General features: G+C 38.4%; 2 protein-coding genes across 2 annotated transcripts in view; one reads left to right on the top strand and one right to left on the bottom strand.

The window, feature by feature from the left end:
• Nucleotides 1-2949, top strand: part of LOC139377166 (3-hydroxymethyl-3-methylglutaryl-CoA lyase like 1) — a 29481-nt gene extending 26532 nt beyond the window's left edge. Inside the window, exons 8-9 of the mRNA XM_071120172.1 lie at nucleotides 1779-1904; nucleotides 2176-2949. Coding sequence (XP_070976273.1) covers nucleotides 1779-1904; nucleotides 2176-2280 — 231 coding nt within the window. The 3' untranslated portion in view covers nucleotides 2281-2949. The remainder of the gene's footprint in view (nucleotides 1-1778; nucleotides 1905-2175) is intronic.
• Nucleotides 2950-5511: 2562 nt separating this feature from the next.
• Nucleotides 5512-12233, bottom strand: LOC139377167 (GDNF family receptor alpha like). The gene is made up of 5 exons (XM_071120173.1): nucleotides 12155-12233; nucleotides 11386-11538; nucleotides 6367-6432; nucleotides 5908-6238; nucleotides 5512-5773 (listed from the first exon to the last, which is right to left on the bottom strand). Exons 1-5 carry the CDS (start codon nucleotides 12231-12233, stop codon nucleotides 5512-5514), a joined length of 891 nt encoding a protein of 296 aa, XP_070976274.1.
• Between the last annotated feature and the right edge of the window lie 1399 nt (nucleotides 12234-13632).

Below are 13632 nucleotides of genomic sequence, written 5' to 3' on the forward strand. Positions count from 1 at the left end.
ACCTAATGGCTGGGGGCCCTAAGCTACCGCTTATGTCTCTTATGCATGGAACCGGCCCTGCTTGATTTCATCATTTGTCCCAATGAAGACAAAACGTTCCAAGGCTATTGTAAATAACCTGATGGCTTTGAGGCCTGAGGTCCTCAGAGGCATATTATATAGTAATTTCCCCCCCATCCTGAAAGTAAGTGAAGCTGTGTACAAGGTTTTAACATGTGGCAGTTGATAAACTGTGTAAAACTCAGGTTCTCTGTTGGAGCATATAAATCATGTTTAAAACCCAACATAACAACAACAGCATATCCCATGATTTGAGAGTTAACATCTGGGAAAACTTCTCTATGCTTCATATTGTCTTTAATGAAACGTAAATGTATTCGACAAGAATAATTAAACTTGTCTGGCGGACTGAAGATGTTTTTATGACATCCACATTTTGGACGAAACAAGCTCATGATTTTTTTCTGAAAGGTTAAAGTTTAATGGAAGACAAATTAGCGAGGTGGGTTTAAGGCAAATGGTTATGCGTTCATGTGTTTTTGAGGTCTTCATAACTTGGAATTGAACTGTCACTTTCAGCTGTACTTCCTGTCTCCTTTGCTTAAAGTCTGAAGGGACAACAAAGGACAACAACAAATCTTTATGCTTTTCTGCATTCTTTATACAGTGATGTTGCATTCCATATGAAAGATAAAAACATTCTTATCATGATAAAGTGGATTATTCTCCCCAAGATCACATGAGGTGGATGTTTTGGGAATGTTTAACTACGATAAGGCATTTCTTTCCTGCAACACTAGTTAGAACCAAAAATCAGTGAGCCTATCTCTTGCTAAGCAACATGTTCTGGCTGTTTGGTACCGTGGTCCAACAATAAGCTCAACAATGCATCATTCATTCTCATGTGGAGGCCAGACAGTTGGTGTCGTAGGCAGTAAAAAGCATTTTCCCACAGAAAGTAGAACTCTCTCTGACAATTACTTTTATTGTGGACATTGCATGAACCAATTTGAACTCAGAGACATTAAACAAAACAAGACGTACATTTTATATGTAATTATTTCTACATATGGATACATCCTATTTTTTCAGGACATGGAAAATACTGAGACATTATACTCAAAGACAGCAGAGGGTGTCTTGATGTCATTGAAATTGAGTTATTGCCCTGAATTTAAACAACCCCAGCGCTTAGTAACACCCCCCTTTTTAAATAACCATTTACAAATGGACTGTAGGTAGAATAATAATTATTCAATGAATGTATAAGGTTATAAGTATTTGAGTTATAGACAAAAGACCCAAGAAAATATATGTGGAGAACAGTCTTGTTAAAAGTGAGTAACAATTGAGTAAAAAGTCAACAGAAATGTGTATTTTGAGACTAAGAGGTCACAAGAGGTGGTGTAGTTTAACACACGTTACCATGAGGATCAGAAAACATGGTAAAACAATATGGAACTTTCTGCATTTACAGAGTCTGATATTACCAAAAACAAATGATGTGCCACTGGTTTAGTATGGCAAAGAGGATGAGAAAGCTGAACTGTGGGGGACACCAGGCTGTTGCGCCCACTCATCTCAGAGAAATGAAGACCACAGTTATCCTAACTGTCTGTAAAACATCACCACAGCCCTGGCAGGGCACGCTGTACCAACACATACAATATAGGAGAACAGGGGACATTGTTCTACATGGGATTTTGCCATCTGCTTGCTCTGTGCGTGTGGTTGCTGAGTGTCTCTCCTGTGTGTGTGTGTGTGTGTGTATACCTCAGATGGGGATTTGTGCGGTGGACTCATCTGTAGCAGGTCTGGGCGGGTGCCCATATGCCCAGGGAGCCTCTGGTAACGTGTCAACAGAAGATGTTCTCTATATGCTCCATGGCATGGGCATTAAAACTGTGAGTGTTGCCTCACACATAACCTGAAAACAGCACTTTAAGACAGCTTTGTAATCGCTAGGGAAAATACAGCTCACTCTCATTAATTTGAGAAAGCTTCAGATAGAGGATCGGCCTTGTTTACATTAGTCAAGTTTTTTTTGTTGCATAACTGTCATGTGTATTGGTAGGCCTTCTGTTTCTATTTTCACAACAGTTTATTCTGCAATGGCTCCCCCTGCTGGCAGGGTACCATTCCTGCTTCTTTGATCCCTTGTTTTTTTCATTCCAGGGAGTCGATCTCTCCAAGGTAATAGAGGCAGGTGATTTCATCTGCAAAGCCTTAAATCGCAAGACCAACTCCAAGGTAGCCCAAGCAAGAAGCAAGTCCTCGTGATTAATCTGTGCATTGATACAAGAAGAAGATAAAGACCTTTCCCTTTAGCACAGTGTTTTGTCGTGTTGATGCTGCATATAGATAGCCCATGATTCTATACAAAGTGCAATATACATACTTTTTTTAAACCACAATTGATGGCCATTTAGCAGAGGCACTTTATTAAAACGTTGTTGGATAAGGCCTACTTAAATTCAAGAAATAACTGAACTTTTTTAACCAAAAAACCTCTTCCAGTTATCACGTATAGTCTGTCTGGTAGGAGGTGAAAGATAGAGATGACTCCTCACTAAGTTGTGAAAGTTATTCATGGTGTTTCTGTGGGGGTCTCTTCCTATTATTTTCCAGCTCAGCAGGAGAGTCCTGCTGGATTTTAAACCAGTGAGTGTCGATCATTGTCTCCCTCGAAATGTATTTGTCTCCCTCAAAACGTATTTTCAAGTCCTTTGCTCTAGTTACATGGAAGTCTGCCTGTCTCCACATGTAAAATATTGATTTGTTTTTTCTCTCTTCAAAGCAAATGTTATTTGTCAGGTGCCAAATAAAACCGATATAGACTTTACAGTGAAATGCTTGCTTACGAGCCCTTCACAACGATGCAGAGTAAAACAAATAATAGCAACACAATTCATCCTCACCAGTGCATGACCCCATTCGAAACCATATAGATGGTTGAGACTATTCATTTTATTCTGTAGAGTTAAAAGCACAGTAGGCGGCAGCTTTATGTTGACCTATTGTATGTGCAATAGTCAGAGGGGCCAAATGTATTTTACCTGGAGAAGCCTCTTAACCATTTATTTGTGTTGAAGTAGACGTTCTGAACATACATCTCTAAGAACACCAAACAATATCATGAACTTTGTTGTCTAACCTCCCTTCCACTAGACGGTACTCCTTTTTAAACGCCTTACCAAATGTCAATATACACAAGTAAATTATTTTATTAATTTGCATTTCAATAGTAATGAATGCAGTTCAATGTGAAGTATTATGTGACAAAGTTCCATAATAATAAGAAATACATTCAATGTATATGTAGTGACGTTATTCTATGGGTTTTTTCTTGCAATAGGAAGCGACATTTATATTATACATTAAATATATAGTTATTTAAAGAAGGGTGGTTGAGTAAGTCTGATTTGTTAGAAAGCCAAGATAACATAAATAATAGTATCCCTTTTTATATTGTAGTTGGATTGGAGGAAATATAAACAGAAAAAAACTGAAGTGTTCTGGCAAACCACTGTGAATCCAACATGTTTACTACATAAAGATAATAAAGGTTGATTAAACAAAATTGTTTACAGTTAAAGAGCTAGATTACTGTAGGTTTCAGATTACACATGACATTCTAAGCTTTCAATGTTTGCCTACAGTGCTGCCTGCATATCTAATATTTATCTAATCATCTACTGGCCCCTTCAGTCCAACCTTTCCCAAAAATCAAGGCCTAGCTTTGTTATTATCTTGTGACAATATTGTATTACTTAAATTATTATTTTACTTGAGATAAATCCAAACAGTTGTTAACCTTTAAATATCTTACTGGGAGAGTATCACAGGATTAAACGCACAATCATCTTTTTGACACACATTACCAATATATTTTATGAATGTTAAAAAATACAAAATTCCCATTGTCATAAACACATCATCAATTTTGTAGACATCTGGATTAAGGTGTTGAGGTTCCAAGAAAAGGGGGACATGGCAAAGCAATGCATCTTATCAGACTTGAGACAGGTCATAGATGTGACCTTAAACATGAACATCTGCTACATAGCAACGTTAGCCATCATATATCAACCTAATTATGCAATTCTCTAACACGTTCTGTATAGCCAGCTAGCATATTGCTAATATAATTAACTCATGTTGGTTACTGGTAATACATTGCACATGTTAACATACAACAAAGATCTTGTTGTCTTTGCTCCCTTAGGGAAACAGGATGGTTACAAGGCTGTAGAAATATATATAGATATGTTTTTCTTATAAGAAGGCTGAATCAGCTCTACAGCATTGGAGTGACAATAGAGACAAGAAAGAAAATCACTTAAAAGGGATGAGTCAATATTTGACCATCATTGCCTTGTTGACATAACCAGTTGTATAATGTCCCTTACTGACTGTGTTGTGTACCAGTTACTAGAGCGCTATCAGCTTTTTCCAGGAGTTATCACATAAACCACGCCGCTGTGTTCTGACACTCAAGCTAACAAGGATGGCAGAAATTGCTTATGGCCGTACATTTGTTTTAATTGCACAAAATTATGTTAAAACAGAGTCATGTTTTGACATATTAGTATAAGTAGCTAAGGAAATGTTGATCAAATAGTATTTTCAAAAAGCTGTTAGATACCAATAAATCTAAATTAGATCAGAAAATGCAGGTTCTGCATTATCAGACATATACCATTGCATACTGTACCATAATCATATGCATAATATATACACAGATACACGCGTTTGAGTGTCAAGGTCAGAAAATTACAACACAATTTTTATCAGGAGGGTGAAATTGAGGCTTTTTGTTCCCTTTGTGCTTCCTATGAGAAAAAAAGCAATATATCAAACAATTGTATTGTTTACACATTCTACCCTGCATCTATTATTAATGTATACTTACTTACCGTATGTGAAAAACAATCATGACTCCCAACAGTACTACTGCAACAAGCAGTATGTATGCAAAAACATTCAACAGCTGATCTGAAAAAGCAAAACACACTTTAATGTGAAGCTCTCATGGTGGATGTCAATAGATTTGACTGTCTCAATACCATTTTGAATAGACACAACAACCATTACAGTGGTGACATTTAGCATTACAGTTGAAGGAGAACTTAAAACATTACCACTCAACCATTCATATCCTGATTCTGATTCACTCATTGGAGGTGGCACATAAGGAGTACTTTCTTGCTTCACTGGTGACACTGAAATACATTTTAAAAACAGTTAGGTTTTCAGCCACTTAAAAAAAAAAATCTGAAACACAAACTATTTGCCCCACTCCCCCCACTGACTTTGCTGATAACTAAGTACATTTTCTCTCAACAATGAAGTTATCTTAAGATGAATACACTAATGTGAGTGGCTCTGCATAAGAGTGTCTGCTAAATGACTAAAATGTCAAATGTAAATGTAATAAACACATCCATTGGGGAAAAAACTTCACCGTATAAATGATCCAATAAGTAGTGTTGTAGTTAATGACTGTGGACGTCACTCACTAAAATGCGTTCGGTTGTGAAGTACTTCACGCATCATGTTGCACTTGTATAGGTCTTTGCTGTGAAGTCCACCACATGTACAGGGATGCTGAAGTGTTGTTCCCATGGTAGCAATCAAAGCCATTCTGCACTTTGCATCTCCTCCAAGAATAAGAGCAGGATCCAGAAGACTAGTGCATTCATCCATAGCAAAATCACTGCATGGTGTGTCTTCAGTATCCCAGCAGTTTGATAGGAGAGCTTCTAAACGGTTCCTGTTCATTTATATTTATATAATAAATCATACAGCAAAAATACCCAGGCAGGCACTACAATGTCTACATGAAAACATCAGCAAAATCCCCTGTAGACTTATAGAAATGTTGTATCACGATTGTCCAATACAAACCTGCAGAGCGCCTCCCCCAGGCAGTTGTCAAAGATTTCCAGACAGATTTGGGTCCTGGCCTCCTCCAAATGTTCTCCACATGTGCCACTGTGCAGACCCTCCTTCATATTCAGACAGTCTGGATCGCCTGGGTCACATTCACAGAGGACGAACATCTCTGCGATGTTGTATGGCAGACCAGCGTAGAGCTGTTGAGTGACCTGTTGACAGTGAGTGCTGTTGCATTGCTTTGCCAAACACGTCTGCACAAGAGGAACCATCTGCCTGTTGCAGACATCATCATGGAGGCAGATTGTCATCTGTTGCAAACAGGACCCATCAATGTCATGAACTGAAAAATAAGGTTCCGGAGTCAATTATACTGTTTATAGCCCAAACTACAATATTTCCAGTAACATAAATAGTTATAATCGTCTAACTGTGTTCTAAATGTATGAACACGAGGACAACATTCATTACCGTATTCTTTCAGACTGCTACTTTTCCAATCCACAGTTGAACTCTTCTTCTGTTGTGCTATATGGACTTAGATCATCAAAGAGAATAATGCATTACACACAGACTTATACACAACGCCCACAGACCACAATACCTTGCTATGTGCGGATAGTATGCATCCTCTTCCCATCAAGAATGGTCTACCATATAGCCAGTTATGCAGGGTTAAATTAATCTGTGGCAACCAGACAGATTTTGACAGCAATGCTAAAAACAAAAGACAGATAAATTCAAAATGAGAGGCTACAAGGACAAAACTCTTGATGCTGCAATGATGAAAATATCTCAAAAACCAAGAGAGGAATTACTAAAAACAACCAAAGAAGAAAAACAACGCAACCGTCTTTTGCACCAAGTACACCAAGAGTTCAGAGAAAATGAACGCAATCCTGAAAAAGCACGGGCATATTCTGCAATTAGACAAAAACAAAATCGCACACCTCTTCAAGGAACCCCCAATGGTGGTCTATAAGTGTGGTCGCAATATTGGAGATAGTTTGGTGAGATCTGACATACCCCCTGAGCCCACTCAGATACTCTTGACACCCATTCCATGCGCACAGTGTAATAGCACTATAAAAACATCCTTCTTCAGACACCCACATACAGGTTGAAAAATCCCTGTTAGGGGTATCATCTCATGCAAGACCAAGGGAGTAATCTATCTCATCACCTGTTCATGTGGAAAAGCCTACGTAGGACAAACGAAAAGACAATTAAAACAACGCATAGCTGAACACCGCAACTCAATCAGGTGTAAGAACAATGACTATCCAGTAGCAGCTCACTTTGTTGAAGCTAACCATCCAATCTCCTCCCTCAAATACACAGGCATTGAGCATGTTGCTCTACCAAGGAGAGGTAGTAACATTGAGATTCTACTACTACAAAGGGAGGCTTACCAGATATCCTATCTAAAATATTGACCCCTAGTGGTCTGAATATTGACTTTGATCTCAGGCCCTTCTTATGAACAATTAATTATTGTATGAACAAGTCTTATAAATGTATATATTCTTTCTACGGCTTATTAGCGTAACCTAATATGTTCCCCCTGTTGATGATGCTTATCATTCATTATGGTTCAACCAAAAGATTACATGTAACAAATATGAAATGAAATATGAAACAATTAAATATGTGAAATTGAATTAAACAATCATTTATGTTGATGCTAACATTATGTAAAATATTTAATGATGTTTCTATATGAGAACAATAGCCTAATATATTTAATATGCCATAATATATTGTTTTTGAACAGTTTCAGTAGTTCATTCTAATTAACTTAATCACTATGACACACCCCTCACTATTGTCATTGGTTGCACTAATTGCACTGTTTGACTACATAACCTGGTGCAAGTATTCATGCCATTACTCTGAAGAAGGCACAGTGATGCTGAAACGTTGGTAAATACCCAATACATTACTGCTAGTTTATATATGGAGTGTGAGACTTTATTTTGAGAGTTTATAGTTTATTCGCCGTTAGTCAGGACCTCCATACAAACACATTTTTCTGGGTGTGCGCCAGCTCATGTTTTTAATTGTGCTATGTGGGTGGGACAAAGATTAAAAAACAATATAAATCCAGACACTTATACAGTACCAGTCAAAAGTTTGGACTCACATTCCAGGGTTTTTCTTTATTTGTACTATTTTCTACATAGTAGAATAATAGTGAAGACATCAGTTAATGGTGAAAACATCAGTTGTGTTGTGACATGGTAGGGTTGGTATACAGAAGATAGCTCTATTTGGTAAAATACCAAGTCCATATTTTGGCAAGAACAGCTCAAATAAGCAAAGCGAAACGACAGTCCATCATTACTTTAAGACATGAAGGTCAGTCAACTTTCAAGAACTTTGAAAGTTTCTTCAAGTGCAGTCGCAAAAACGATCAAGCGCTATGATGAAACTGACTCTCGTGAAGCCCGCCACAGGAAAGGAAGACCCAGAGTTACCTCTGCTGCAGAAGATAAGTTCATTAGAGGTAACTGCACCTCAGATTGCAGCCCAAATAAATGCTTCACAGACACATGTCAACATCAACTGTTCAGAGGAGACTGTGTGAATCAAGCCTTCATGGTCAAATTGCTGCAAAGAAACCACTACTAAAGGACACCAATAAGAATAAGAGACTTGCTTGGGCCAAGAAAAAGATGAGCAATGGACAATTTGAGATTTTTGGTTCCAACCCCAGTGTGCAGAGTAAGTGAACGGATGATCTCCGCATGTGTAGTTCCCCCCATGAAGCATGGAGGAGGAGATGTGATAGTGTGGGAGTGCTTTGCTGGTGACACTGTCAGTGATTTATTTAGAATTCAAGGCACACTTAACCAGCATGGCAATCACTTCTTTCTGCCGCGATACGCCATCCCATCTGGTTTGCGCTTATTGGGACAATCATTTGTTTTCAACAGGACAATGACCCAACACACCTCCAGGCTGTGTAAGGGCAATTTGACCAAGAAGGAGAGTGATGGAGTGCTGCATAAGGTGGCTTCCACAATCGCCTGATCTCAACCCAATTGAGATGGTTTGGGATGAGTTGGATTGCAGAGTGAAGGAAAAGCAGCCAACGAGTGCTCAGCAAATGTGGGAACTCCTTCAAGACTGTTGGAAAAGCATTAAACATGAAACTGGTTGAGAGAATGCCTAGAGTGTGCAAAGCGGTAATCAAGGCAAAGGGTGGCTACTTTGAAGAATCTCAAATATATTTTGATTTGTTTAGCACTTTTTTGGTTACTACATGATTCCATATGTGTTATGTCATATTTTTTTGATGTCTTCACTATTATTCTACAATGTAGAAAATACTAAAGAAAAACCCTTGAATGAGTAGATATGTCAAACTTTTGACTGGTACTGTACCTATGTCCATTTTAAAAGTAAATAAAAGTTGATAAATACCCTGTAAATTACAGGAGATAAAATGAGTCTTACCAGTTAACTTCTTTCTTGTATTTGACCTGTCCTTTAAATCATGTAGACCCGTTGAAGCCAATGCCTCCAGTGCATTCTGAATGCAGGAGTTGTTGTTCACGACACTCCATATCCCTTGGCACTTTCTTCTGCTCAGGGCGCATGTACAATTAGACAGAGAGGTGCTCTGGAGTTCCATCCACAATGACAGACAGTGGCGCTGAGAGCTTGGAGAGTTGCACTGTTTTTTTCCTTTCTGGCATGAGTCCTTCAACTTCTTATACACTAATGCACAGTGGTGGGACTTCTGGCAACTATGAAGAGCAGAGAGACAGCTATCTCTGGTTGGTTGTTCCTTCATAGGATTCCAGCGGGGTCTAACAGAGCTGCTCAGGGCTTGACCATCTACAAATACAGATGCATTGCAATGCAAAAAGGACATGTAATGTACAGTTGAAGTCGGAAGTTTACATACACTTAGGTTGAAGTCATTAAAACTTGTTTTTCAACCACAAGTCAGTTAGAACATCTACTTTGTGCATGACACAAGTAATTTTTCCAACAATTGCTTACAGACAGATTATTTAACTTATAATTCACTGTATCACAATTCCAGTGGGTCAGAAGTTTATATACACTAAGTTGACTGTGCCTTTACACAGCTTGGAAAATTCCAGAAAATGATGTCAGCAAGGAAGAAGCCACTGCTCCAAAACTGTCAAAAAAAGCCAGACGACGGGTTGCAACTGCACATGGGGACAAAGATCATACTTTCTGAAGAAATGTCCTCTGGTCTGATGAAACAAAAATAGAACTGTTTGGCCATAACGACCATCGTTCTGTTCGGGGTAAAAAGGGGGATGCTTGCAAGCCGAAGAACACCATCCCAACCGTGAAGAACGTGGGTGGCAGTATCATGTTGTGGGGGTGCTTTGCTGCAGGTGGGACTGGTGCACTTCACAAAATAGATGGCTTCATGAGGTAGGAAAATTATGTGGATATATTGAAGTAACATCTCAAGACATCAGTCAGGAAGTTAAAGCTTGGTCGCAAATGGGTCTTCCAAATGGACAATGACCCAAAGCATAATTCCAAAGTTGTGGCAAAATGGCTTAAGGACAACAAAGTCAAGTTATAGTAATGGCCATCACAAATCCCTGACCTCAATCCCATAGAACATTTGTGGGCAGAACTGAAAAAGCGTGTGTGAGCAAGGAGGCCTACAAACCTGACTCAGTTACACCAGCTCTGTCAGGAGGAATGGGACAAAATTCACCCAATTTATTGTGGGAAACTTGTGGAAGGCTACCCGAAACGTTTGACCCAATTTAAACAATTTAAAGGCAATGCTACCAAATACTAATTGAGTGTATGTAAACTTCTGACCCACTGAGAAATTGATTTAAGAAATAAAAGCTGAAATGAATCAGTGTCTCTATTATTCTGACATTTCACATTCTTAAAATAAAGTGGTGATCCTAACTGACCTAAGGCAGGGAATTTTACTAGGATTAAATGTCAGAAATGATGAAAAACTGAGTTTAAATGTATTTGGCTAAGGTGTATGTAAACTTCCGACTTAAAGTGTTTGTGTGTGCAGTACCAGTCAAAAGTTTGGAGTACCAGTCAACTGTATGCATCACCAAAGGAGAGTTACATTTACTGTACTAGGTTTGCTTCATTTTGTTCTTAATTGATTCCTTACTAAGAATACTAATGTTGATAGGACAACTAAAAACTACATGTACAGATAGATGTAGGATGTTCATTTGAGCCAGTTTGCTACAGCAGGAAAATAATCCAGCAGCAACAGGAAATGTTAATTATTATGTGGATTAAAATTAAGGGAGTTTTTTGTTGGGGGTTGATAAATGTATCTTATGGGAAATTAAGTCTGAAATTTTAAAGTGGAAATAATCAACTTAAGAAGCCTTTTTAAACCTCAAATAGACTACACGTTTTTAATTTCCTGCATTGCAGGAAAGTTCTTCGGCAACAGGGTAAACAAATGAAGATCCTACATCTGTACTATGTATGAGAGAATGGGTGCACCTGTCTCAGGGAAGCATTGTGAAGTGAGTAGTTCCAGAGAGGTACAGGGCTCCTCCCATGCACACAGACACCCTCTCACTGTAGGATATTGGTCAAGAATGGAGTGGATGGTCATGTTACAGACCTTTGAGACTTTTATTTGGCAACTTCCATCTGGATTCGAGCACAAAGGAGAAGAGGTAGAAAAACAGGATTTTCAAAGGCAGTTAAATAGATGCACATTGGCACTGATATGTATTCTGTTCAACAGGTGTTTTTTTCAAGGCTGGGCTACCCCCTACCATGTAATTGGCCAAATGAATTGTTTGATTATCTCAGAATAAACACAAAGAATTTCAGGGCAGGTTTGTTGTAGCTTTGTGGGACTCCAAAGACAGACATGTAAATATCCAATCCATTTCCCACAATAATGTAGCCTACAGCTCCCAGAATTACAGTCATTGAGGTTCTATTTGTCCTCTCGTTGAGACAACAACATCATCTGCTCTAGGCAATAGCAGGTGTGAAATCCATTTTCCACACAAGACTATAGGCTTGAGGCTATTGCTTTAGTAGTTTTATGTTTCCTCAATATCACACAGGGGTGGAATCGAACATTATCTCTACTGTAATTGAATTGATGTTCCATGGCTCTTGATAGTATTTTATGCACTCAAAGAATGGCAATATGGTTACGTCCCAGTAATTAAATAAAACAGATTACATCTCTTGCAGCAAAAAAAATGTTTACCTTTAGGATGACATATGTTTCTGAGAGAGGATTTCTCACAGAAAGCTGACTCTGATATGCATGCCTCCATAAAGGCAAAACAGCCCGTGGATCTGGATGAAATCTTGATGCTGGTCATCTGGTAAACAAGAACTACTGGAAGATATTTACAAAAAAAAGTTTGAATACAACAACTTTAAAGTAATTGAACTCTTCTCCAATGTTTTGGTAGATAGAACACCTTCCCCATCCTTCTCTTATGAGTGGATTTCACACTGAGTAAACTGCAAAGTAGGCTACTGCTTGAAATTGAATACAAAACGTTAGTCCTTATGTTTCCCTTTAAACTACCCACTGGGCACAGACCTCAGTTCAAGGTCCAGTTTTGATTTACATTTTGTTGAGTTGTTAATTCAATGCAAAATCAACAAACTAACAAAATCACAAGTTCATTGGATTTAGGTTAAAAGTTGGGTAAAAACATTTTTTAAATGACTTTTGCAAATTCAATCAGCATCGTCACATAGATGTTTTTGGTTGAAGTGACGTGGAAACAGCGTTGATTTAACCAGTAGATCAGTAGTTCATTTAGGCTGCCAATTCACTCATTTATTTGGCAAATGAAAATACTAAACATATGGATATTATCATAACTCTATTTAACTTGACCACTTTTGCTACTTACTCTACATTGGGGAGCTACGTTCTATCTTTATAGGTCAGGTATCACAGCAGTGGTAGTAAAGGAAAGCTTTCCTTTAATCACATGCTTGAGGCTCGATAAAAAGAAGCTAAACATACACCAAATTACCGGTAGACTTTATATACTCACCAATTACCGTCGCGGTTTTCACACCTGTCGTTCGCTGCATGGTAACACCTTCCCTTTCGGTTAGTACCTCTTCAAGTGGACAGTTCCGATCTTTGCAGCTGCGATTGCCCCGGTGCGTATCAATCGCTATGACGTCAGTTGAAAGGTAACCAGATTTGCAGGTGGGATCTAGGCTAAGTACTTACACCTCTGAGACTACGATTAGCTAAACAGATAAGTGAATACAAGTTTAAGGTGCGGCTGATTGCATGCTCATAAAGTAAACATTTCATGCCCTTGTTATTCATGCAGCACTGGGTTATCAAATAAAATAACTTGGTAACTTTTATCTTGAATCTTCAGGGAGTAATGCAAATTCATTCTAATGAAATATGTTACAAGTTGTCAAACTCATGGTGATTGACAGTCAATGAAAGATGTTAAGGACAGGGTGGAATACATACACCACTAATAAATTAGTTGTATAACTAAACACATAGCAATGTCTCCAGGTTGCTTTTATCAATGTTATGATTAGTGGATAAGGACAGTGATGGTCAGTAAGAGGTGGGTGTATTCAGCCATTTAAATAATAACCTATACAACCTGGTTAGTCAATCATGGTAAAGTTCATGCTTAACCACAGGAGGTTGGTGGCACCGGGCTCGTGTTGTGGAAAACGGACTCGTGTTAATGACTGGTTAATAACTGGCGTTAATGAAGTAAT

This window comes from Oncorhynchus clarkii, chromosome 20, assembly GCF_045791955.1.
Source record: "Oncorhynchus clarkii lewisi isolate Uvic-CL-2024 chromosome 20, UVic_Ocla_1.0, whole genome shotgun sequence".
Taxonomy (NCBI): Eukaryota; Metazoa; Chordata; class Actinopteri; order Salmoniformes; family Salmonidae; genus Oncorhynchus; species Oncorhynchus clarkii.

Excerpts from the sequence above, each read along its gene's own strand:
- LOC139377167 (XM_071120173.1), bottom strand. The coding sequence starts at position 12,233 with ATGACCAGCATCAAGATTTCATCCAGATCCACGGGCTGTTTTGCCTTT. Across the intron at positions 11,539-12,154 it reads CATATCAGAGTCAGCTTTCT|ATGGAAGTTGCCAAATAAAA; the intron begins GTGAGAAATCCT and ends GCTCGAATCCAG. Across the intron at positions 5,774-5,907 it reads CTGGGGGAGGCGCTCTGCAG|GAACCGTTTAGAAGCTCTCC; the intron begins GTTTGTATTGGA and ends ATAAATGAACAG.